The following is a 27,194-nucleotide window of genomic DNA, read 5'->3' on the forward strand; positions in this document are numbered from 1 at the left end:
TCCTCCTCCTCCTCGTCCCGTCTTAAGGGTGCGGCAGATTCATGCGGTCCTCGATGAGCGTGTTGTCGGGGCCCTGCGTCTCCATGCACTGGCGCACGGTGGCGATGGCGGCTCCGAGGCGGCGGTCCAGGGCGGCCAGGTGCGGCTCGGCCAGCACGGGCCCGATGGGGTCGTGCGCCGTGGCCTGCCGCATCGCCGCGCTCAACCCCCCACCCTGCAGCAGGTTCAGCCTGTTCCACGTGGACACGCGCACCCTGGGGACACAGACACCAACCGGGGGGGGGGGGGGGGGGAGAGGGAGAGGGAGAGAGAGGTGGAGATAGATAGAGAGAGGGGAAGAGATGGAGTGATAGAGAGAGAGAGACAGATAGAGAGAGGGGAAGAGATGGAGTGATAGAGAGAGAGAGGGAGAGATGGAGAGGGAGAGAGAGAGAGAAGGAGAGGTGGAGACAGATAGAGAGAGGGGAAGAGATGGAGAGAGAGAGGGAGAGAGAGGGAGAGGGAGAGAGAGACACGAACCAGAGGGGGGGGAAGAGAGGGAGAGATGGAGAGAGAGAGAGAGAGAGGGAGGTGGAGACAGATAGAGAGAGGGGAAGAGATAGAGAGAGGTGGAGATAGATAGAGAGAGGGGAAGAGATAGAGACAGAGAGAGAGGGAGAGAGATAAAGGTGGAGACAGATAGAGAGAGGGGAAGAGAAGGAGAGGGCAAGAAAGGAAGGAAGGGGGAGAAAGATGATGGTAGAGCCAGATAGGAAGGAAGGAAGAGAGAGAGAGATGATGGTAGAGCCAGATAGGAAGGAAGAGAGAGAAAGATGATGGTAGAGCCAGATAGGAAGGGAGAGAGAGAGAGATGATGGTAGAGCCAGATGGGAAGGGAGAGAGAGCAGGAGACATGAGGGGGGAGCAATAGAGATGTTTCAGATCAAATGGCCATTCACAATAACAACCTTGACACTGAATGTCCACAAATGAGTTCCCTCTCCTGTGCTTACTGCAGACTGCCCAGGGATGTGACTCTTTTGCTGACTCCTGCCAAAGGAGCACATTCTGTGATGGAGGAGCGCTGATGGGCAGAAAAGGGAGTACAGGGCAGAAGACGCCAACTCTGGCAACTTTTGGAATCGCTGCACTAAGCCAATGCACGAGGCAAGTCAATACCTCATTACAGCGATAATTAAACTGATCTGAGCAAAGGCTTTAAGATTCTCTCTCTCTCTGTCTCTCACACACACGCACACACGCACGCACGCACGCACACACGCACACACACACACACACACACACAACACACACAACACACACAACACACACACACACACACACACACACACACACACACACACACACTTTGACGCATACTCTAACCAAAAGGAAAATATGAGTGTCAGCAGGTATCTGATCCAGAACAGAGATCTGATTCTGAGGTTATTTTCCATACAACACATGTTAAAATGAACCACATTAAAACGGTTAATTTTCACAAGAGCAGTTTTTCAACTGGTGAGTTGTGAAATTGGATTATGTAGTGTACAGTTATCTGATCCTGAACACAGATCTGAGGTGTTTCTTTTCCATACAACTCCTGTTCAAATATACCACATAAAAACGGTTGGTCTTCACAAGAGCAGTTTTTCAACTGATGAGTTGTGAAATTGGATTATGTAGTCAGTAGCCCTGTTTCCATGGGCATTTGTATTTCAATCAATTAAAATGAATCTGATTAAAGATCTCAACTGACCTGTTTACATGAACACTAAATAATTTGATTGCCATTCAGACTGCTTTTACATGGAACAAGCATTTAAAATGTCAAAATATGGCAGAAAAAATGTCACTTTCCGCTTCTAATATTAGAAATGCATGCATTCATAGCTAAATGCATTGGCCTCCTATCAGCGTCCCACTCACAGCATAGCCTCTATTTTGTCCCCTTGCTGTCCCTTCACACAATGTTTTTGCTTTGCTATTTTCGCAGATGAAGTGAAGTCAGATTTTGTAGTGGAAGCTAACTGTTGCAGCATAAGCTTCACTAACGGAGTGCTTCATGTACGTACTGTACACGCTGTAAGTGTCCAAAGTGAAGGGTTGAGTTGTGAGCGAGGAGAGCTTCCACTTACCAGCTATCTACAAGGATGTCACTGGGAAGCAAGAGTTCATAATCAACTAATGAATTACAATTAGGATTAATAATGAGATACTGTACTTTATTTAGATAATTATTACTGTTGTCATATTGTGTGGTGCATTTATGGCCGTGACCGAGAATAGCTATGTTATGCATTTTACTGAGTGAGCATAAGCTATCATCAGTATGCATAAGTTTGATTGAGTTAATAAGGGGGGGGGGGGGGGTAACTAGGTGTAACAGGTGAAGATGTATCATCTAAATTGTACACAGTATGTGTTACTACAAGCAAAACCTCTTTCAAGAGTTTCACCCACATTTGTATACCCCCTTACTCATATCGGACTTTTGCTGCATCACACGTGTGATGAAGCTGTGAAAGCGATATGCGCACAACCCTGCACATCACAGGAGACAACTAGAGGCACCTTCTTATCACTGCTCATGGTTGTTCACCTGTACTTTCTCTCTTTAACCTTGATGCACATTTGGCTTATTGAGGAAATTCCCAGTAGAACAAGAGCCATCTTGTATACCAGGGAGGAGCCTACGTCTGACGTAGAATCTGAACTTAGTTCTTACTTGAACAATGTCTTAGCTGACTAGATATCTGAAGTAGTCCATGGTCTATTTTTAATATCATGAAATGTGCCATGGCATGCCTGACTTGCCAAATCCCGTCCCAACACAGTGGCCCTCATAGATGCTGTTAGTCAACAAGGCCATCAAAACAAAAAGTGTGGCTAGCCTGGTCCTTATGAATTGAACACCTTCCCCCCCTAAGAGTTTCAGTTTTCACTATGATGTTTTTCTTGTTTTTATTTTCAGTTCTCGTAAACAGTCCTGCAAGGCATCCGTGACCTGCGCCGTGGGTTCATCATGCGTGATCAAAATAAAAAAGCTACTTTGAATGCCTCAAGAGACACTTGACCACAACACTTTTTTCTTTTGATTATTCTGTGTGGAATTTTTGATGTGTTAAACATTTGCATCACACGCACTAGCCAGTTGAAGGTACTAATTTCTGGCAAATTATTTTAGGCAAATGTCTCCCACACCAGACTATGTTATGTGTTAAAAGTTGGGGTGTGTGTGTGTGTGTGCGCGCACGACCGCACGTGTTAGTTTTTAGTGTTACTTTTTAACCGATATTCAAAGCTGTGAAAAAATTGCATCGAAACTAAATTGAAAAAAAATATTACTATAAATAACCCATCTTCATCATTGTATTATACGTGTATTTGATCGTGTGCAATCCTTCTTACTATCTGATCTAGGGTTTGTATGTCCTGATTGCCCTCTTGACCCATATGTAAATGAAAATAATGACATGTTTTGATAAGGAAATGGAAGATAACGGCAAGCAGAGGAGCTGCCTTGAGAATACTCACATGCAACACTGATACTGTGTGTGGAGTGCGTGTGTGGAGCGTGGTGTGTGTGTGGAGCGTGGTGTGTGTGTGGAGCGTGGGGTGTGTGTGTGGAGCGTGGTGTGTGTGTGGAGCGTGGTGTGTGTGTGGAGCGTGGTGTGTGTGGAGCGTGGTGTGTGTGTGGAGCGTGGTGTGTGTGTGTGTGTGTGTGTGTGGACCTTGAGGATACTCACATGCAACACTGATACAGTGGGGCCAGGATGCTTCTCTCGTCCATGGCAGCATTCCCAAAACTGCAGACAAACACACACACAACACACACAATATTTGAAATCTGGTTTAAAACAGTCATCTCATGGCAGGCCCATGGTGAACTGAACTAAACTCTCAGTACAGATCATGTGGCCGCAAAAAAAAAAGAAAAGTAAAAATAAAGGAGAAATAGTAAAAAAGTAAAAGGGAAAGTATTAACAGAACATGGGAGAGTGAAAGCATCTGCAGGTGGTAGTCTAAAATGAGGAGGCGTTAAATTGAAATGAGACAGAAAGATTGAGATGATAACTAGAGAGATTGAGAGAGACAGAGTGAGAGAGAGGGTGAAACAGGCAGGCTCTAGGATGAACACCACGGGAGTGTGTGATGAAGATAATAATGGGGTGGGGGGAGGGGTACATAACACCATCACCTGCTGTTTAGGTGGGATTGAGAGAGAGAGAGAGAGCTAAAGGGTGAGAGAGGGGGGGAACAGACAGCACCCTGGGGGGCATTAGATTAGGACACTAGGAGCACCATGGTTACCAACATAATGGCCTGTACTGTGGCTTGTTGCGTCTTCTGTCTGTATCTCTCCCTCTCCTCCTCTGAGTCAGTCTCTCCATTCTCCTGTCTACGGCGCTTCCTTCCCCTCCCTCCAGAGTAATAGTGACATTCTTTCCCACTGGCCTCTTTCCTCTCTCTCTCTCTCTCTCTCTCTCTCTCTCTCTCTCTCTCTCTCTCTCTCTCTCGCGTTCTCTTCTGGTCTCAGTCTCGTTGTGCCCCCAGTGCTCTTCCCTCCATCTGTCCGTCTCAGTCTCTCCCTTTCCTGCCCTCTGTTCTCCCCCTCTGCTGTTCTTTACATTACGTTATGTTACATGACATTACATTTAGCAGACACTTTTTGTCCACTTACATATGAGGAGTTCTTTTCCAAAACGCTATATCCACACTTTTAATGAATTTTCATAAATATAGTTATCTCAGTGAAACTGTATTGGGTTATGTTTAGTTGATTTATCTTTACTCAATAAAAACAAAACAACGGCATTTTTATTGATATTACCTGAAATACACAATTAAATAACATGAGGTTTTTTTTTATATTTCCAAAAATGGATTTATAGCGCTTTGAAAGGAGCTCTTCATATGTCAACTATATTACAAGGGATTCCATTGTCCCCGGAGCAACTTGGGGTTAAGTGCCTTGCTCAAGGGCACAACGGTGGATGTCGTCGGGAAATGAACAGACAACTTTCAGGCTACTTCACGTTATCCCAGCTCCTTGACAACGCGCGCATTCTTACTCGCTCACCTTTTAGCGTTGTCCAGCAGAATGAGCATGCTGGCGCCGCCGTCGTCTTGGAAACTCTCGTAGTGGTGGCGGTCGGCATTGCCAATCAGGTAATCAAATATGGCCGTGTCGATGACGTCCAGGAGTCGCGGGCCGGCGTCATACGGAGGCATCTTCTTCACGGCCTCGCAGTAGCTTTCGTCATACTCCCACCTAAGCAAACAAATACAAACAAACAAACAAACAAACAGATAAATAAACAATCAAAACAAATACAACATAATTACATCAATGCTTGGTTACACAAAAAGTCCCTGTGCTCGATGTGGAGCAGAAATTGAACAATTGGCTGTGTGTGGTTATGTGTGTGTGTGTGTGTGTGTGTGTGTGTGTGTGTGTGAACAATTGGCTGGCACGGGGGTTTATTTCCCATCCCTCTATAATAAGTCGGTCACTTTTTGTGCCTTAAAAAAATAATCAAACATTATTTAACAGGTAAGTTACTGATTGCTCCCAGACATACATTACAGTAGCAAGCAGTGATGATTTACTAGGGACAAGTGTTGTAAATTAGCGTCAGCTAAAAATGCTATGATGCATGCATCAGATGACTTTTTAAGCTTGTCTATGTTTTTGTATCTGTCCCTATCTAAATAAACCTTAATAATAATGTACACCTCCAAGACAGAGGCAACGGGACCAAAGGGCAGTTCACACCCAGAACGGTAACGGAAGAAAGTATCACTCTAGCGAATATGAATGCAACAATAGCAACATGAAGAATCATATCATTGGGGATCACTTTCAGAGCAGTTTTGAGAACGATAAAAAGCTGAAGCTTATCAGAATCCGTCACATTTTCAGACATGACATTCATCAAGGAGAGACTTTCCTCATTGTTGGTCAGTGTGGCTAATATTGTTATAGTTATCGTTCTTGGTGTGAATGACCCTTAACATGGTCAGGAAGGTTCCTGTGTTGGAGGCGTTCTATATCTCAGTTCCGTATTCTATAGTTACTAGTCTGTCTTCCTAAATGCCATCATGCAGAACAGCGCTTTAAAAATAGCCTAACGCAGGAGAGCTCCACACATGCGGGGGGAGCCCTCATTGGCTATTATGACCACGGAGCCATGCGCCAGTAGGCTAATGAGCCGCCTCTGCACTTGCAGTAACAGCACAAGGGGAAGGCAAAATGGGGAAGATTGAGTAGAGTAGCCTGGGGGATAGAAATAGAGAGTGAGTGAGAGCGGGTGCGGGTGTGTGTGTGTGTGTGTGAGTATGAGAGAGAGAGAGATATATAGACCGAAAGAGAGAACGAAACAGTGAAAGCAAGCGTAAGCGTGATTAACCAAGACATGAAATTAGATGATGCAGCTCGATGGACGCTTATGAGAGACCCGAGAGGGGGAGAGACAGAACGAAAGCCACAGGCAGATTTGAAGCAGCTGAGCTGACACAAGCCAGAGACCGAGAGGTGAGGTGAGGCGCGAGCCAAAGGGCCGAGACGCCAGACAGACGCCAGACAGACAGACAGAGGTGTGAGATGTGAGACACAGATGGGAGATGTGAGCATGAGCGGATGTGTGGGGGCCGGCCGGCGTGGGCTCGGCTCGGCTCGGCGTTGCGGGTCGGGTCGGACCTGGCCAGCTTCCCCTCTCGGTAGGTGCGGCCCCAGGGGTGGCGGTGCTTCTGCAGGGGCCAGACGTCCGGCAGCCACAGCGTCACGGAGCCCTCCATCACCTCCCCCTCGGCACACGCCGGCTCGCTCTCCCGGCAGTAGTAGCACTTCCCATAGAAGCATGTGTTATTTCCTGCAGTGGGGGGGTGGGGTGTGGGGGTGGGGGGGGGACAAACCATATGAGACACACAGACCAAAAGGCTTTCATGTGCTGCCCTTGAGTGGAGCAGCTGTTTTTATCAAGGGCATTTCCCTTGCCGTTTAAGTTGAACTCAATGCATGTATACGTGTGTGTGTGTGTGTGTGTGTGTGTGTATGGGGGGGGGGGGGGGGGGGGGGGTAGATAAGTAATGCTGCTATCTTGCTCTGTGCACTCAGTCAGTACAAATACATTTGTATCATCACACCATGAAGGCAAGCATTACTGTGCAGAGGAAGAGAGCTAGAGCTAGAGTAGAGCGAGGTGAAAGGGGACAAGTGGAGAGAAAAACAGGAAAACACATTTAGATAAGACAAACAACACACACCATGAACATTTTAGAGACCTTTGATGAAATTTCCATGACCTTTCGTAACCCACGAGATCTCACCTCTACTCACTTTATGGGAAATGAAAACGAAACCACCGTTTCTATTCCTTTTCGTGTACCTACTTAGGTTATAACAGCGGAAATTGTTGTTTTTTTGCAAAAGTTGTAAAGCAGACTGCACTCGCGGAAGAGCAATGCAACAAACAAAATCCAAACTACAGGTGACAAAAATCTAATTTCAGGACATCTAAAGGCACATACAGTTACTGAATCTCATGACTTTTCCAGGCCTGAGGGGGAAAAAAAGGATTTTTAAATTTCACGACTTTTGCAGAATTTTCCTTGGGACTGCTGGAAACCTGACTACCGTACTTTCCCAACTATTAGCCGCGGCTAACAGTTAGGAAATTACATTGAAATTACAATTACATTGATTTTGCTAAATTTCTTAATCCAATTAAGATTAATACAAGGGGGCAGTTGATATGGAATGTCTTAGTTTCTTTTGGCTTGCAAAAAACACACGCGGCTAATACAGAGGAAATGACTAAGCGAATCTAGTGCCGGGGCTGCCTGGGTGTGTGTAAACAGAGAGCGTCCCTACGGGCGGTGTGTGTATGGCCGCCGCTATTGGGAGGGGAACGGGTGGTGGTGCTGGCCAGGGTGAAATCCCTTTGCGCAACACATTACATTACTCACACAGACACAGGCCAGTTTCTCTCTCCCACACCTTTCATTCTCTGTGTGTGTGTGTGTGTGTGTGTGTGTGTGTGTGTGTGTGTCTGTGTGTGTGTGTTTAGCTCAGTCTTGCACATATCTATTAAAGGCGTCTGCCAAATCCCCATAACCATAACCAACTATTAGGAGTACTTGCATGTGTGTGTGTGTGTGTGTGTGTGTGTGTGTATGTGTATCTCTCTTCAGCTTAAAGGGAAATAGGGATTTCAATGTTGGACTTCCTGCTTTCAATTATGTAAAAATCATCATTTTACATCATTGAAAGCAGGAAGTCCTATTCATGGGTTTCATTGAAATCCGTATTTCTCCCATCTCAAGGCAAACTGAGGGAATGATGCACGACCATTCAAAAACACGACTGGTTTTCTAAAGATACAAAGCTTAATGCTAATCGGTGAAGTGTCGCTTCAATATAGTGGGGTGTGGTTGCTCCATGTGCAAACAGCGACCTGAATACACTGCAATCGATCCAAATGCTTGTGTGTGTGTGTGTGTGTTTAGCTCAGTCTTGCACATATCTATTAAAGGTATCTGCCAAATCCCCATAACCATAACCAACTATTAGAACTACTTGTGTGTGCGTGTGTGTCTTCTCTTCAGCTTAATCTAGTGGGGTGTGGTTGGCTCCATGTGCAAACAGCGACCTGAATACACTGCAATCGATCTGCCGAGCCCACAGTGGCCAAGGCCCAAATGCTTGTGCAGAAGATGACTGGGGTGGCACACAAGCAACCCTACACTTTAGTAGCCAGAGACGCTCTGTTCCGCCAGGAGCCCACAATGGAGAAAGAGGACACCAGCAGAATGCTTTTTAAAAAGTAAAATGACACACACCCACACACACAGAGAAGAGAGCACAGAGAGAGAGAGAGAGAGAGAGAGAGAGAGAGAGGGAGCACTATTTTGGATATTTTCATTATTCTTATATCCAGTGGATGAGATGGTGGCCTTTGCAAAATGTTCATTTTGTTCCCCTCCAACCACTTCTGTGGCGATTTGGTTCCATGGTGGGGAGGGATTATTTACTGATGATGAGACTGAACTTTTGAGCAGTAACTTTGCAGCAGCAGGCTTTTGGCTTCCATTCTTTGTTTTCCTTTGCCATCTCTGACTTCTTAGGGAGCATAATCAACAAGTCTACACAATCTCCCAGTGACTCAGTGCTCTGAGAACGGACTTTCGGTTTTCCGATTGGCTCGTGCTCGTGCGAGAAAGTTTCCATAGTGGACTCCACATCCTAAAACACCCTCACTACCCACTCCATCCTAATTCCAGTAAAAGCTTGGTTGATGAGAGACGGCCACGACAGCAGAAGAAAGGGTGGGGTACGACACCCAGGGTTCCAATTCTTTCAAATGTGAAATTCCCTAACATTTTCCATTGCACATCATGTCAAATGTTCCGCTTGTTAAATAGCAACTAAAACGTAATTATGCTACCAGCAAAATTCCCTGAACAAATGAGTAGTTCCCCTACATTCCATGATATTCCAGAACTTTCATGACCCATGGGTACCATGACGATCTCATCTGGCTGGGCCAAATGCCCACATGCAGAAATGTCCCAATAGATACATTGGCTATAGATGATCAGGTCAAGGACAACGAAAGGACATAAAAATATGTGTGTGTGTGTGTGTGTGTGTGTGTGTCTATGAGAGTGTGTGTGAGAGAGTGACTATAAGAGAGAGAGACCTTGCATGAGGAAGGTGCTGAGGAGCTGGTCGGTAGCCACAGGTTTGATTTCTGTGCGCAGGTTCACAAACCTCCCCACCACCAGGGGTGCTCTTCGGAATCCCAGGATCCTGCCAGAGGACAACTCAACCATCACTGGGGTCATCAGTACAATGATTGTACACAAATGTCTGTGTTTAAACTTGGTTTGTGCATGTTTCACTAAAAATAAAATATCACTATACAGCTATAGCTAAAAATAAGGACTTATGTAAATAAACAACATATGATACATAGACTTACAATGTGTGTATGTGTGTGTGCATGTGTGTGTGCGCACACTAACCTGTCAAGATGAAAGGCAGCCACTTCTGCATTATGTCGATCATAGCCAGCATAAGGCTCTCCTTCCACAACATAATCTCTGCTGTACCTGCGAGAGAGATACATAGAAATGGAGTGAGTGGAGGGAAAGAGAGAGAATCAAGAAAACGACATCACATTTGTTTATTTATTTATTGTAATTCAAGTCAGTTAATTAATCACAATGCAAGATTGCAAATCAAGTTCAAGTTTTTTTATTGTCACATATACTTTGCAGTATAATGAAATTATTGTGCCACAGTTGCAATCAGGAGGAAATCAAGTCAAGTCAAGTTTACAGTATTTATATGGCACAATTCAAACACAGGTATCATTCAATGTGCTATATTAAGGTGAAAATGGAAAACTACTCAAAAACTCACAACTCAAAATTCTTTTGTTGACATCACACATAACACACACACACGCACACACGCACGCACGCACACACCTACAATCTAAATGCCATGTTGCACAGACTGCGGAGTGTGGGGTGACCTATAAGCAGCACTTTCACTCTTACGTCATCTATTTGTAGAGATCACTGTGTGCAACGCGACTCGTCTGACAGGTAAAGGAACTGAAAGCAGGCAGGTGAACTGTGGTAGCGGTGCGATAGTTCTAGTTTCCATCACAGATCATCAGCCCACACCAGCAATGGGGACAGGTAAAGGAACGCCTCGCTACTCAGCTGTTGCTTTTTGACTGTTTAGAGGACCTATCCATGTGCAGCCTTTTTTTCTTTTTAAAGAGCCTTTGCCATCACCGCCCCTAACCTCTGGAATTCCATCCCCCTGGCCATCCGCAATGCTGACTCACTGCCATCCTTCAAAAGTCAACTCAAAACCCATCTTATCAACATCACTTACAACACCTGACACATTTCTTTTTTTTTTCCTCCACCCACTCTCTCCCCCCCCCCCCCCGCCCCCATCTACTCTTTGTATTGTTCTTTTTGCGTATTTGTTTGTATACATGTCTGTATTGTACTATGTACTGTATTGTAAAGCGTCTTTGGGTACCCTGAAAAGCGCTATATAAAACCTATGTATTATTATTATTATTATTATTATTATTATTTTTAAAGCAGGTCTATAACAAGAGGGGACTTTCAGGACCTATTTGTGGGTCCATCTGGTCCCTGTCCAACAGTGTAGAAAATCAAGCACCTAGATCATGAATGCAGACTGCAGACTGCATGGTGCTTGATCAATACACCTGTGGAAGGGGACCTGATGAAACCCAGGAATATAGATTTCTATAACTAGATATGTCTACATTTGCTTAATTTTGCAGCCACTTTGCCCAGTTCCTTTCAAATAATCCTTCTTTCATTTTCTACGTTAACCTTTCCATATTTTTATCAGATATTTGTTCATTCAGTGTAGGCCACCTCAACTCAACTAGGTAACAGACTGCAGGTGTTGTACAAATGGAGGGGAAGGGAGAGGGGACAATCCTGTATTGAGAAGGCCATGATATTCCTGAACAAGCTCACAGACCAGTGGAGGATACAGGTTTTTAGGTCTGCCCTCAATGCAGATGCAACAGCCTCCTCAGAGGCTTCGATCTATGATTTCATTAAATATTCTGAGTTCACAATCCTAAAAGTTCTGTCTCCTACCACAATCATTATTCATGCTCCGTTTGAAAGTTTGGCTTGTCCTTGAGGGAAGTTGGGCCTGTTTGCGCGTACAGGGATAGACAGATTGATGGATGAGGGCAATCCTCACCCCTTGAAGTGCCCAGACTGTCCGACAAAGGAAACCACTGCACTGGCAACGTGGTCTGACGTGGTGTACTGGTTAGCGCATCGGGCTTGTAACCGGAGGGTTGCCGGTTCGATCCCCGACCAGTCCACCACGGCTGAAGTGCCCTTGAGCAAGGCACCTAACCCCTCACTGCTCCCCGAGCGCCGCTGGTTGGGCAGGCAGCTCACTGCTCTGGGTTGTGTGATTCACCTCACTGTGTGTTCACTGTGTGCTGTGTGTTCACTAATTCGGTTAAATTGGGTTAAATGCAGAGAACTGAATTTCCCTCACGGGATCAAAAAAGTATATATTCTATTCTATTCTATTCTATTCTTTAGCAGGGGTGCTCAGATCCAGTATTAAAATTGGCTATCGGCCCTGATATTGACAAAATAGCTGGATCGGGGATCGGTTCATTTAGCATTTTGGTAGTGGTGTTTTAATGTGCTTCACTAGCATGGGATTTTTATCAAACCACTACCAAAATAGCCTGGTCCTAACCATCCCATAATACTACCATTTCATTTCGTATTATGGTCTGGAATTTCTTTGCTCTGAAGCGCTTGCAGGAAGCGGGAAGTAACGCCCAGTTCTGGTTTGAATTGATTGGACAGCTCTCACCCAATCGGCGATAGTTACTCATAACAACATAGCGCAGGCGTTTAACGTCATCGTCACGAGCGCCCTCCCCCTTTCGCCCCCACCAACCCGTCTCTTCGTTTATTGGCTGCTTTCTGGAGGGGGGGCGTTCTGTTACAATTCTACCGAGCAGAATGCTCCACAGAGGAGCACGGCCAGACTCGTAGTGGAGGCAATCCTTGGCCGGAAGTACGTGGATGGCTCGCGAGGCTACTACCAAAATGCTTTTGATGGAAGAACAATGTGCTTGTTAGATTTATAATTAGGTAGAGGTTTGCACAGTACAGATTTTTCAGTCCTGTGCCCCTCCATTCCCACAATAATGTGGCATTTGTGTCAATCCTCCTGTTATCTGCAGGGTTCGTACACCTTTTTCATGGCCAAATTCAAGCACTTTTTAAGGACTTTCAAGACCAGTTTTCCAGTACCGAAATCGAGTGTGAACAAATCCAAAGTCCTGTTGTTTTAGGTCATTGTAGGACAAAGAACCAGAACATTTGATACAATCTAAGCCCAATATATAACCAGCAGCTATCATTAGGTTAACTGAATGGGGCATAGAAAATGGAACCATTTCATTAGTGTTTGCTGCTGCTCTATTTGGTCTATGTCATATCAAATTTCCTTGTTCTTTTTCTTACTGACAGCACTCGATAATGTTGAACAGCATGGATTGATTCACACCATATTTCATATATCATAGGAGAAAAAAAGAGGGAAATATACCCAGCACCCCCGGGAGAAATATTTGAAAAATACCCCCTTAAATGATGACATTTGATGACTTTTATGAGAACTATTGATAAACTGTGATACATATATTTCAAACATTATAACATACCACAATATAGTCTATATATAAGTCTATAACTCATTTATAGCAAAGTAGCCTAGGCCTACTCAAGACTAAACCAGATATGGCTGAAATATGTAGGCTATCATGATCATTTAGCCAACAATGATGTAGAACCATGGATTTTCTCAGTTCATAACATGTTTTGTTTCAACTTAAATCAACATAAAGTTATAATTTTGACTACATGTTTTAATACAGGCCTACTTGATCACATATAGCCTGCCCCCTTACAGTCCTCTAGTCCTGATAGTGAACCATAGGCCTATTGATATTGATGCTTAAAATTCAGACTGTGCCTTTAAATAGGCGACTTTTTTCATCTATCAGCACAATGTGACAGTAAGCCATTTCCACTAAAAAAATCAGCTCAATATTATGTGCAAGACTGGTGTTTACCAAGCATGCCAACGTGTTAATATCTTAGCACTATTGTCATACGTTTTCTCATAGTGAGATGGCTATCCCGAAATATGTTTTGAATGGGGCGCACGGAGGTGAACGGTTGGACAAACGCGAAATGACAAGGTGTTAACTAAACAATTTAGTAGACCTAAAGTCGACAGGCTTTGTGGTTAAAACGATGAAAACCAGTAGGCTAGTCGGTCACAGCTAACTTCAAGCACAATAGCTTAGACTTACACGCGCATAAATTAAAAGTCAATACAGCATCACGCTGCTGTCATTATCGGAAAATCCAGACACGTCAAACTGGACGCGAACGCGTGGCAAAGCCAAAACAACTTCATAAATGATGTATCTTTAAATAAATAATTTGACCTTTACCGTTTCATGGCTTCTGCTAAGAAACAAATAGTTCACCACACACATCGAACTTGCATCAAACATTCATCAACACACGTCTGCTTTCACTTTCAATGAAGAAGACTAGCGAACGGACATGTTTGCGGAGTGATGAATGAGAAGCACCAAACCCGTCGCATTGTCAGCGCGCGCCCTACGGCAAATTAATTTTATTTCCCTTCATTTAATAATTGGTCTATTGAGTCAGACTGCCGAGAAATATGTAGGCCTAGCACTTTCAAGCATTCACAAGCACTTTACCCCAAATCCAAGCATTTTTCAAACCTTGAAAACACCACATTAAAATCCAAGCATTTTCATGGATTTCAAGCACCCGTACGAACCCTGTATCTGCTATATCAGGTCAAAGGCCTGCAGAATATTCAGGAGGGATGTTTAGTTTTGCCTTCTTAGATGTTTAAGTGGGTTGGATCTGATTACATATCTACGTCATCGCTACAAGTCTTCTGCTCCAAGTATGCTTCTAAATTTGTGTTTCACCAACTGAGCTTTGTGAGAGTTTTCTACAATATCTTAAAAGGTATACAATTAACAGGCTTTCTCAAAAAAATGAGTGAGACTGTTGAAAGACAGAGGAATGAGGCATTAGGCTTCATTTTAAGTATACATTACAGTATAACACACTTATCCATTTTCAAATCTACATCTGGTAGCTTCATGAACCACTCCTTCAATCATGCCTGAGGAAGGTCTATGATTGAAAGCTTGCAGCTTGCATTTGAAATAATACACTTCACACTGCTGCGCCTGAGTGAGATCTGAGTGTGCGGATTTTCCATTTCTATCGGTGCATTTTCACGTCTTAAAATGGCATGCCCCACACTTGGATTCTTGTACGGCACCTAAGAATCTAAAGCCCTGAAGGCATCTTGATGACCTTCAGGCTTATGTACGTGAAGGACGTAAAACCCCCTAAAAACAGGGCCTCAATTTCAATACCTGAATAACTCGAGTCAAAAATCTAGGGCATGGACAAGCATGAAGGCAAACAGCATGGATTTTATCCAGACCTTCTCAGGTGCAGATGTTGGCAAATTATAAGTGAGCACCAATCAAAGTGTAGGTATGCAAAGAAGCACAACACTTGGAATATGGGGCATTATGAAATAGAAAATAAATAATAATACAAAAAACTAATAAAAGAAACAACATCCAGTGAGGTTGTACTCCTCGGAGATCATTTTCCATAGGCAAGTATGGACACAGTGGAGACAGATACTACACTGGATTCATCAAAAATCAGTTGTGACGAGTTTAGGCCCAAAATCAGCACTTCTCCACGCTCTCTCATCCAGGGCTAGACCTGGGCAGCTGCCAACAGCCATTCCTCACGCTACGCTCTGTCAACCGACACACGCTTATGCTAACTCAAACGCTCTGCACTGACAGTGGGCAACACCTACTCTTGCTTCTCTCACACACACACACTCCAGACAATACTCTCTATGCAGCTGAAAACAAACCATCCTCGGAAAGAAAAGACAAGCTGACAGAAACACACAGACAAAAGGACAAAAGAAAGAAAGAATAAAAAAGCCAAGGAAAACAATCTGATCTAATTGTACAACCATAGAGAAGAAAAGGAACTGATTTGCAGTGAAGTGGCACTAAACTGGCAGATTTTGGGGGTGGGGGGTGGGGTGGCATAAAATGGCTATGTCGACTGCCTGGTTGCTTAAAGGGATATTCCGCCATTTTTGGAAATACGCTCATTTTCCACCTCCCCTCGAGCAAAACAATCGATATTTACCTTGTTCCCGTTCATCCAGCCATTCTGTGAGTCTGGCGATACAACTTTTAGCTTCAGCCTAGTATAGATCACTGAATCGGATTAGACCATTAGCTTCTCGCCCGCTAGCTTCATGTTTAAAAGTGACTAAGATTCCTGATAATTTTCCCATTTAAAACGTGTCTCCTCTCAAGTTAGAAAGTGCAATAAGACCAACTGAAAATGAAACCTGGCGTTTTTCTAGGCTGATTTGACATGGAACTACACTCTCATCTGGCGTAATAATCAAGGCAACTTGCAAACGTACCATAGGCGCAGTGATATCGTACGCAGCATCTGAAAATAGTCCCCATAGACATCAAGCAGTAGTAGTGCCAGTAGCTGCAAGTTGCCTTGATTATTACGCCAGATGAGAATGTAGTTCCATGTCAAATCAGCCTAGAAAAACGGCAGGTTTCATTTTCAGTTGGTCTTATTGCACTTTCTAACTTGAGAGGAGACACGTTTTAAATGGGTAAAATTATCAGAAATCTTAGTCACTTTTAAACATGAAGCTAGCAGGCGAGAAGCTAATGGTCTAATCCGATTCAATGATCTATGCTAGGCTGAAGCTAAAAGTTGTATCGCCAGACTCACAGAATGGCTGGATGAACGGGAACAAGGTAAATATCGATTGTTTTGCTCGAGGGAAGGTGGAAAATGAGCGTATTTCCACAAATGGCGGAATATCCCTTTAAGTGACGGACTGCCCCCCCCCCCTCCCCTCCTCATCCTCTCTCTCTCTCTGATCACAGATAATTCTGGCTCTGGGGAGTGTACAGAGAGGAGCGGACCACTCAAAGAAAAGGACAGGAAATAGGAGAGAGAGAGAGAGAGAGAGAGAGAGAGAGAGAGAGAGAGAGAGAGAGAGAGAGGGATGAGGGGAGGGAGGGAAGAAACCTGCAGAAATGTGGAACGCTGGCTGGACAGTAAAGATGTAAATGTAATCGTAAAGATCTGACGATTAATCTGTTGATTACTTTTTACAATTATGTTGTGTTAACACTGGCGCGATCGACTACCCACGCGTCCGTATCCGAAAAATATCACTGTTTCACCAACGTTTCCGGTGGAATAGATGGAACACAATGATTGTGCTGTGGAAATGCCTATTTGTGGGCCAGTTCTTGGTTGAGTGTTGGTTTACGTGTAAACATAGCCACATCCTGTGCAACGAGGATGGGAAGAAGGGGAAGTGGAGGTGTGAGGGGGGGGGGGGGGGGGGGGGGCTTCCCAGGTCTAAGTATACTACGGCCTCAAAACTCACCACCATCACAACACCATCTGACTTCAAAGAGGGCAGGTGTAGGTGTGTTTGTGTGTGTGTGAGAGAGAATCTTTCCCATCTTTAGCAACCTACACATGTGCATGCACACACACACACACACATCTGCCAATTTCACAATGGGTGCAAGCCGGGATGCGAATGTGTGTACGTGCATTCTTCTCAGGAATCTTTGCCCATTAGATTTCGGATTGTGAGTCACATATTATTTCCCCAAAACCAAACTCTTTCACGCTTATCCACCTCACTAATTCCCCTGCGTATGCAATCAAAGGCTAGAGTTGTATCTAGTTGATTTTGCCTACTTTCTGTCAGTAAGTCAAACTGCCTACCTACGTACGCATCCATCAACATCATTCGTCCATCCGTCAACAAACACGCATGCATACGTGACTCACAATCAGAAATCTAATCGCCAAAGATTCCTGAGAAGAGTGCACGAACACACATTCACATCCCAACTTGCACCCACTGTGCAATTGGCAGATGTAGATAGATAGATAGATTTATAGACTTTATTGACCTCCGAGGGGAAATTCAAGAAGTGTGCGTGTGTGCACGTCCATATGTGTAGGTGGCTTGAAATAGTATATACGTACCCATCAATCAATTCATTAATCCATCCATCCATCCATCCATCAACAAACGCATTTGCGCACACACACTCAAACACGCAGGCATGCACACCCAGACACAGACACAGACAGCACCCCTCCTGCCTACGCACCTCTTGGGCTTGAACACCACCTTCTGTCCCCCCTCCAGCACCAGCAGGGCCTTGAGCTGGGTGCCCTTGTAGCCCACGTCTGCCCGCTCCAGGCGCGAGCTGCTCAGGGCGTTGAGCACGGCCGCCAGCTCGGGCGTCTCGTCCGGGTAGACCTCGCGCGGCCCCACCCACTGCGCCGCCACCTCCCAGGGCGACTGGAGCGTGTGCGTGAGCCGGGCGCCGCGCGCCAACGCCAGGCTGGCCTCCATCTTGCGGAAGGCGCGCAGGTCGCGGCGGCTGGCCGCCGAACCCTCGCCGCCGTCCAACAGGAACACCTGTGGCCAGAGGAGGAGAGAGGGGTCGGACCAGAGAGGGTTAAAGCGGAGCGAGAGGCGCAAACGTTCGAACATTTCCGAATTCTGTTTTCGCAAAGGGGAGGGGGGGCGAAATCCCCCTTTAAGCAGACCTAGAAAGAAATGTTACATTTGAACTGAACTGCTTGCTAATCTGACAGACGTCTTTGCGACACGCCTCTTTAAGCAGACAGGAAATGTTCGAATTTTGCTTCCATTGAGATGCATTATGTTGCTCTATCTTGTCAGTAATGAAGGATCTTTGGTTGGACACACAGATTTACCACCTGAGCAGACCAGTGCTGGGAGCCTGGGACTAAGTGATCGATCTTCTGCTGAGCCCTGCACCCCCCTTAAATATTGCTGCTAACTCAGTCAAATGGAGCGCACTAGAACTCCTATGAGAACTGTCTGCCTCTTGAGTGCATTTTTAAAGCCACACACTGTCGGAGACCTAAGTATCCATCATAGAACTCCAGTATCTCTTGGAGGAACATACGGTATGTACAAAATTCAAATCTGGCCTTCCTGGACGACGAATTAAGACGGTTATTGTGATATTAAGCTACATTTGCTAAGTCATGGTTGTGATCTCATTTGGCGATACAGCTTCTGAGAGTCAAGCTTCCATTCAATAGTGCAAATTTCGCCTCAAGTTGGGCCAGAGTTGCACTTCATATCCTGGCCGCCAGGCAGCATTTTCATTGGAATTGAACTATGAATGCCTTGACACACCACTATTCAACCCAGGAATGAGCTCCAGCGATCTCCAGAACTTCCCAAATTCATTCCATCTCATTTTATTTTTAATGTGTGCTGTTGCTGCCCAGGTGATCTAACTTTCCATGACGGTGGCTCCTTAAACTGTCTGGCTGGTATTATACATTACCTTTGTGATTTGCCTTTAATAAAACCATTAGCCAAATTAATAAATGCAAACGTGCTACAGCACGGAAGGCTGACACTGATCATTACCGGAGGGTTGTGTTCTGAATTATTTAAGCTGTGTGTTGCCATGCAAAAGATCTTCAGGTATTAGGTAGAACCTGAGAGTAAATAAAACATCATCAGCTAGGAGGTGGAACCTGTCACTAACGGACCATTCACCTTTGTTTACGTGCACATTTATCTATATCATAATGCAGATTATTAATATGGGGTCCCTGGCAGTAGAGCCCATGACGCTGGTGTTATTACCTTCATTATTTAGCTTGAGAGCTACCTGGACACACAGCCGCGTCATGGCAGTGAGGAGACATGGCTGAGACCTCACCGAGACGTCACTGATACGTTACTGATACGTTACTGAGACGTCACTGATATGTTACTGATACATCACTGAGACCTCTCTGAGACGCTAGTGAGACCTCACTGAGACATTCCTTGAATTTCCCCTTGGGGATCAATAAAGTATCTATCTATCTATCTATCTACATCACTAATAAGTTACTGAGACATCACTGATATGTTACTGAGACCTCACTGAGACGTTAGTGAGACATTACTGAGACATCACTGAGACGCTAGTGAGATGTTACTGAGACATCACTGATAAGTTACTGAGACATCACTGAGACCTCCCTGAGACGTTACCTTGGCCAGGCCCAGCAGGAGCAGCACGGCACAGAGTAGCACCACGCGCTGTTTGAGCTTCATGGTCGCCGCCGCCGCCTGGTGGCCCCCCTGGCCTCCCGCAAGGCGCCGCGTCCGATGGCCTCTCCTCTCGCCACTACTGCAGCCGCCGCGCTCACGCCCAGAGCATGGTACCCAACGCCGGACCGCTCCCGCTCCCGCTCGCCCCAAGTGCCCGGCTGCACCCCGCTGCTGATGATGATGCCCAACACACTTCCCCAGGAGAAGAGCTGCAGAGAGGGAGAAAGACAGAGAGAGAGAGAGAGAGAGAGAGAGAGAGAGAGAGAGAGAAAGAGAGAGAGAGAGAGGGAGAGAGAGGGAGAGAGAGGGAGAGAGAGGGAGAGATAAATACATTCATAATTACCATGATCATTATTTCCTTATTGTCAATCATAAATACGCATACAGGAATAATAACATATTATGCAAAACCATATATACATGCTTTATCCATTTCCATCGTTTTGTTCTCAGCTTTGGGAATATTGCATCACTGCAATGATGCCCATAAAGCCAAGCTGAATCGCAGAGAAAGAGAGAGAGAGAGAGAGAGAGAGAGAGAGACAGAGAGAGAGAGAGAGAGACAGAGAGAGAGAAAGAGAGAGAGACAGAGAGACAGACAGACAAACAAACAGAGGACAAGATGGAAGACTACTGTCTGAGTTTTAGTCTCAGTATCACTGATTTATTGCTTACTTAGCGCTATTGTAAAATCTTTTATCGTACATTAGGTGTGAGACAGTGGCTATTAGTTTAAGGGGGCTAGCGGCTTCTCCAGGACAGATAGGACTGCAGGAAAGGCCTGCGATCGATAGAGGCATTTTCACAAGCTTAATTACAAAGAGATATCCGCACCAGGACGTTCATCATTCCAGTCACTCCCACTGTGTTAATACGACATAAGAGAAGGCAACAGCAGGCAGCTTCTGGTTATTTTCTGCACTGTAGCAGCAGAGGCATGTCAGGGGGGGGGGGGGTTAGGGACCCCCAGCCCCAATCATACCACACAGCCTGGGGGAGAATAGCACAGGCCAAGCTCAGCCGCACAAAAGCGCCTGGGGAAATATGCGCAGTCTAATCAAATACAGCACACGCGCGCACACATACATACACACACACACACACACACACACGTACACACACACAAGCAAGGAGACTGCCAGTGTTAGTGGCAGGTGAGTTCACACTGCAGTACAAAGCAGGAAAAGGGAGGTGGTGGTGAGAGCAGGACCTCATACTGGCGATGACTACGCAACTCGGGCACACACACAAGAAGGAGGAAGAGATTACAACCAACAGAAATTCTGTACCACCACAGAACTGCGATTTGGAAATCATACACACACACACACACACACACACACACACACACACACACACACACACACACACACACACACACACACACACACACACACACACACACACACACACACACACACACACACACACACACACACACACACACACACACACACACACACACACATTTTGCCTACAAGTCTTTCAGCCCAGCTTCCAACATTCATGGCTCCATCGATAGCCTATGGCAGGGCTGTTCAACTTCCGCACCAAATGGGCCAGATAGGAAAACCACTGGGTCTGTGTGGGCCCAAACTACTGTACATCCAATGTGACTAATAATGACTCCTACTGTGGCTAGTAGAGAAATGTGTCAGGGCTGCCAACTCTTCAGATAAGCATGGAGAACCATTCAATGAGTGCACACTGCAAACACTCAGTCAGTCTGTCACTAACAGAAATGAATGAAGATTATTACGACCAATACATCGGATAGAGGGTGACATAACATGCTAGTGCATTTGCTAATAGTTTAGCCATTTGGTTATTGCTTGATAAATAAAAACACTATTGTTTTAGTTTTAAGGCAGATTCATGTTTTAAATCTGCCTTGCGTCTGCGTTAGGATACGGATCTAATGGTCAGCTTAATCTAAAAGTAATTCAAGTAAAGACGAAAAGTTAGCGTGACAAAGCTGTGGGGCCTGAGGGAGTGAGGTGTGTCCATTGGACCAGTCAGCAACCGCAGGCGTTATATTCATGTGCACCCATGCACAGCTCACCGACCGATACTTTAGTCTTATATATCATGGCTCCTCCACTCTGTGCCATGCCAAAATGCTCTCAACACGGCAGCGGCAGCTCTAGGGGGAGTCATGGTCAAGTCAGCAGATGATCTCCAGACCCCCATCGTAGCTGGATCTACTAGCAGCTTCTGGCAGGCCAGGCATGCCCAGTCAGTGGCCTGGGTGGGGAACGACAGCGCCGTCATGAGCTTCCCTCTTGGATGACTACTCATTATAACACTAAAGAAACTAATCCAATGGCAGCTTGAGACTGAAATTAGACTGGCTTCAGAACAAAAACTACATTTTGTGCGTACCAGTATTTATATTGAGGGTGAGAGTGAGACATAAATAATATGGTCCTTATGGCAGTACTGCCATATCTAACAAAACGTTAATGCTGTTGCTGGGCTTTGTTATTGCATGAATAACAAGAGTGCCTGTTTAAATATTTGTACAATGAAAGTAATCAATTTGCCCAGTGTCACAATGCCCTCTACCCCCTGCAGCCTATGCAGTTAGCACAAGGACAGTGCAGGCAAGACACATCTATAAATATTATAGAAATGTGTAAATGATAATTAATGTGGTTTATCTAAACGTTGCAGAGTTGCATGCCAAATACACAAGATGTTTCCCCTAGAACTTGGACATAGGATCACCTGTGAATTTGTGCAATTATTTTTTTCTGAGAGCATGACCGGGGCCCTCATGTTTCTTTCATATGGCATGACCTAAAAGCCTATTTACAAATATATTCATTGGGGATTCAACCATTCAGAAATGGCCTTTTGCTTAAATGCCTTTAGTATCGCCCTGGACCTATGCCAGCTTATCACCATCCTCTTCTGTTGCTGTGTGTGTGTGTGTGTGTGTGTGATTACACTGTTATATCACAATGAGTAAACTCACAATATGGGGAGGGCTGCATGCTCACACAACACACTATGAACAGCTGTAGAGAGCAGACTATAGTTATGATGGCCACGTCACAATGTGAATTTACCTCAACACTCACACACACACACACACGCACGCATGCACCGAGCACGCACGCACACGCACAGGATGACTTAATCAGTTTCCGATCGTCTGCTATTATCTATGGTCTATTTAAAACTTGGGAGTTTCAACAGTGATAATTAACCCAAGCATATGGCATTGGCACTCATACCAACCAACCACACACACACACACACGCACAGTCAACATGCAGTACAATCTCTCACCAGCTGCACACACACACACACACACACACACACACACACACACACGCACACACACACACACACACAACTGAAACCTGGCTGATGCCACCGCCACAGTACGGGGAGCAAAAAGTACCTGTGGCTGTTTGTCTCTCCGTCAGCAGGATGAGAAGATGACTGATGCAGTGCCGCCTCTCTGTTTGCTGGGTTTGGTTCTCCCTCTCTCTCCCCCTCCTCTCTCGGTCTCGCTCACCGACTCCCCCTCTGTGTCTCTCGCTTTTCGCTTTCTCTCTCTCTCTCCCCTGCGCTCGCTCAGCCTTCAAAATACAAACAGGACAAAGGAGCGTTACAGTCCCGCTGTTATCGTGTTCCACGTAACAAAAGCCGGAGCGGAGCGATAAACAAATATATAACCAGAGGCCGGGTAGAACACTGGCTACAGAAGTGCTGTAAAAGCCCAACATATGGACTCCTCACCGGTGTGGGAGTATTTGGATAACTGCTGCAGAAAGACAAACAAAACAGGGTTGACTATACACACACACACACACACACACTCACTTCTTTGCTACAGGTGCACAGTGAATACCTACTGTACACACTCACACAAGAACTACAATCAGTAGCCCAGTCTCCACACACACACACACACACACACACACACACACATGTACACACACACACACACACACACACACACACACACACACTTTTCATGTGAATGTACAAACCCAGAAGTCCCGAGAGAGGAATTACAATGTGTGCAGCATACTGAACGGATATAGCCAAGCAGACACAGAAGGCTGGGCGGATGGTGGAGAGGGTATGTGTGCCAGGGGGGTAGGGATCAGAACCACTAACCCAGACGGGCACCGCTCAGAGAAGCCGCTGCAAATGGCACAAACCATACACACACACACAACCTAGGCTTTATGACAAACTCACACTCCTATGAATACCAATACCAACCCCCCCCCAAAAAAAAACCAACAACAACAACAACAAACAGCAAAATTCTCTACAGAGGGATTACTGCGCTAATCTGGCGTTACACCCAACAAGGCAAAAAGAAACAGACACAGAAACAGAGGGAGAGGTGGAGAAAGAGAGAGTGAGACTAGAATAGCCGCATATTACTGGCAAAAAGCAACAAAAACAACAGATAAGGCATTAAGCTCTCACCCTCACTTGTGCACATACCAACTACAGTATTTAACCATCGCAAGGGGGGTATGTGTGTGTGTGTACATGTGTTTGGGGTGGAAGGCAAAGCCTGTGATAGAAAATGTGGAAAATGGACACGGGCCAAAGAAAAATATAAACAAGGAAAGGCCACAGAACACATCCACTCTGAGGCCTTTCCTTCTCCACCCTCTACTGTATCTGCTGCCACAGAACACATCCACTCTGAGGCCTTTCCTTCTCCACCCTCTATCTGCTGCCACAGAACACATCCACTCGGAGGCCTTTCCTTCTCCACCCTCTATCTGCTGGCTTCCGAGTCGACACCTTATCTGCTGCGTGTCCCTTCCCCTGCTTCCAGCACACACGGAGAGAGAGAGAGAGAGAGAGAGAGAGAGAGAGAGAGAGAGAGAGAGAGCAAGCCTCACCAGTGTAGTGGCCATACTGCAAAAGAACATAGACTAATGCATCAACAGAGAACCAGGGAAGCAGCACAGGAGGGAGGTGGCCAATCTACGAAGGTGGAAATATGACCTTTACACCTCAATGTTGATGTACAGGCCACAGCTAGCGGAGATAATGCTAATCCTTGTGCTGCTCATTTAGCAGGGTTAAGAGACAAGGTCAAAGGTCAAAGTGTAAACAGCCACAGATGAACTACCAGGATGGCTGCTGGGTATTTGTGGTCACCCTGCTAAGCCTGTGGAGAGACGTACAGAGTGAGTGGTGTTGAGTGTGTCACTTTCACATCTTCTTGGGTCTGACACTTGTGTGAAAAGTGGTCTTTGTATGCATGCAGAGCATGTCTCTCTATGTCAGTAACTGTCAAACTGCAAGTCTATCCTTAGTTCTTTTTTTTATTGAATGTTTTTATTATCAATTGTCATTCTATGTTGCAATATACAAACGTACAGCACAGAACTGACACAGTGTTGTGTGAAATATGGCTGGGGTAAAAAATCAGCTCAATCAATGTGTTTCATGAAAAATACAAGTGAAATGTGGTGTGATGACATATTCAGTGAAAATAATCGATAGAGATGGTCATAGCGGTGCAAACATTGATGGCTCTATTTACAGTGTAGTGATCTACAGCAGATTCAGAAGGCCTGATACACTTTGACCTGTCCGTGACCCTGTGATAAAGGAGGTGGGTACGTCAGACCAGGACCCATTCATGGCACATGGATGATCCATGACAAGTTCACGCTGGATTTGTTTACACAACTGCTCAAGCTTCCGTCCACATCGCATCCGAGCCCTCGAGCAGTGGGCACACCCCCACGTTACGCCTCGTTCAGACAAACGCCAGTATGACGTGGAGCCATGAAAATGATCTATTCACAGAATGTATAATCTCATCTATAACGTTGACCGCAGTGATTAGTCAATGAGTGTCTGATGTTTCCGGAAATTAATAAGCAGTCTAATTTCAAGACACCAATTTCTTCAACGTGTAACGCCACGTTTCATGCCGAGTCAAGAAACCCCTTTACAACGACTCAGCTTGAAGGCTGGGTGTGGTGGTATTTCGCTTTTATGTCTGTAACAAACGGACAAGCAAGGGAGGGATGAACACATAGATAGTAAAGGATGAACATCGTACATACAAATGTTACACTCCTTCCAACTTGACATGCCACTATCACCTGCTTGAAGACCCTTCATGTTTTTCTCGTTTCAAACTGGGCTGTCATTGACCCTCGGGGTAGCAGCCAGCCACGCAGGCAAAGGATCGAGCTGTGTTTCATACAATCGCCCATTCATAACACTCACTCGCTGTGGCAACATCCAAGCCTTACATCGTTAAGTCAGTTAACGTCAAAATTAGCAACATGATAAAAGGGACCCAAATAACTATTAACAAATAGATCAGGTGAGCTATCGATAACAAGTTCACATTACAGAACTGGCCATCTAGGTGACCGTACATGAAAATAAATTACACACGCTAGCTAGACATAAATTACTCTAAACATAACATTGGCTAACATTGGCTAACGATAGCTGACGTTAAATGGCCAACGGTCCAGTGGCGTCTAAAGACGCAAAATAATACGAAGTTATCTTCGATTTCACGCCGTGGATCACTTGATCTTGGTAACGTTAGCTAACCGCAAACACAAGATAGGCAAAACCTGGATCGCAGTTGATTTCACAGTTAAAACCATGCTAACTTTGGTGTCTATCCAACGACAACTAACGTCCCATCTACATGTTAACGTTAGTAAATGGTATCGTTAAACGCAACATTAACGCTATAACTGTCTATAGTTAGAGGGGGACGCCTCTAAAGAAAACATACAGTAGCAAGTCATGGACGGTCCCAACTCTGGCTATCCGATCAGTAACGTAACCAATAACTTAGCTGTTTAGAAGGGGTTGATAGTTAATATTAGCTGAAAGTAGCTAGCGTAATGTTCTCTGGTTGCCCAGGATTTAACGAAACGTTGACATTCGGGAACATGTCACTGGAGGTAACCTCGTCTTCAACGTGCAACGTTAACTTCATTATGCTGAATGCAACCCAGCGTTAACGTTATTTTGCGTTTATGATATTAGCAAGCAAGCTTGGTCATCGCTAAGTTAGCTAACAAATCAATGGTATCAGTAGCAACTAGCTAGCTATTTGAGGAGACCAAGTTAGCCTGCTAGCGTCACTATCTGCTAACGGTAACGTTACTTCGTGATGGCTAGCTATTTGAAGCTTGATCGTTAATAGATTACGCACCTCTTCAGGCCAATTACAAGTCCTCGTTACAAATCTGTGAGGGTTAGATGTTGTTTATCCGCCTGTGCTCGGTAACTGTATGTTACGTTTTCAGAATCAGACCTAGCTACATCATTCCATCCGTCTTCTGCCCTGCTTCTGCCACGGTCC

The 27,194-nt window shown here is 45.2% G+C and overlaps 2 protein-coding genes across 5 annotated transcripts in view; both read right to left on the bottom strand.

Moving 5' to 3' along the window:
- The window catches only part of LOC134101728 (dimethylaniline monooxygenase [N-oxide-forming] 2-like), a 290,189-nt gene extending 277,890 nt beyond the window's left edge, over positions 1-12,299 (bottom strand). The window contains exon 1 of the mRNA XM_062555490.1: positions 12,263-12,299. The gene's annotated coding sequence lies outside the window, so the exon portion shown is untranslated. The remainder of the gene's footprint in view (positions 1-12,262) is intronic.
- Positions 1-27,194, bottom strand: fam20b (FAM20B glycosaminoglycan xylosylkinase). 4 transcript variants are annotated; one of them, XM_062555484.1, is made up of 10 exons: positions 27,045-27,194; positions 23,268-23,448; positions 19,799-20,067; positions 17,874-18,187; positions 10,009-10,095; positions 9,684-9,793; positions 6,683-6,854; positions 5,063-5,254; positions 3,729-3,788; positions 1-254 (listed from the first exon to the last, which is right to left on the bottom strand). In XM_062555484.1, exons 3-10 carry the CDS (start codon positions 19,859-19,861, stop codon positions 23-25), a joined length of 1,230 nt encoding a protein of 409 aa, XP_062411468.1. In that variant the 5' UTR covers positions 19,862-20,067; positions 23,268-23,448; positions 27,045-27,194; the 3' UTR covers positions 1-22. The 4 variants fall into 4 exon arrangements, with proteins under 4 accessions (XP_062411468.1, XP_062411469.1, XP_062411471.1 ...); XM_062555485.1 differs by lacking the exon at positions 27,045-27,194 and adding an exon at positions 23,546-23,600; XM_062555487.1 differs by lacking the exon at positions 23,268-23,448.

The sequence above is a fragment of the Sardina pilchardus genome, chromosome 15 (assembly GCF_963854185.1).
Source record: "Sardina pilchardus chromosome 15, fSarPil1.1, whole genome shotgun sequence".
Lineage (NCBI taxonomy): Eukaryota > Metazoa > Chordata > Actinopteri > Clupeiformes > Clupeidae > Sardina > Sardina pilchardus.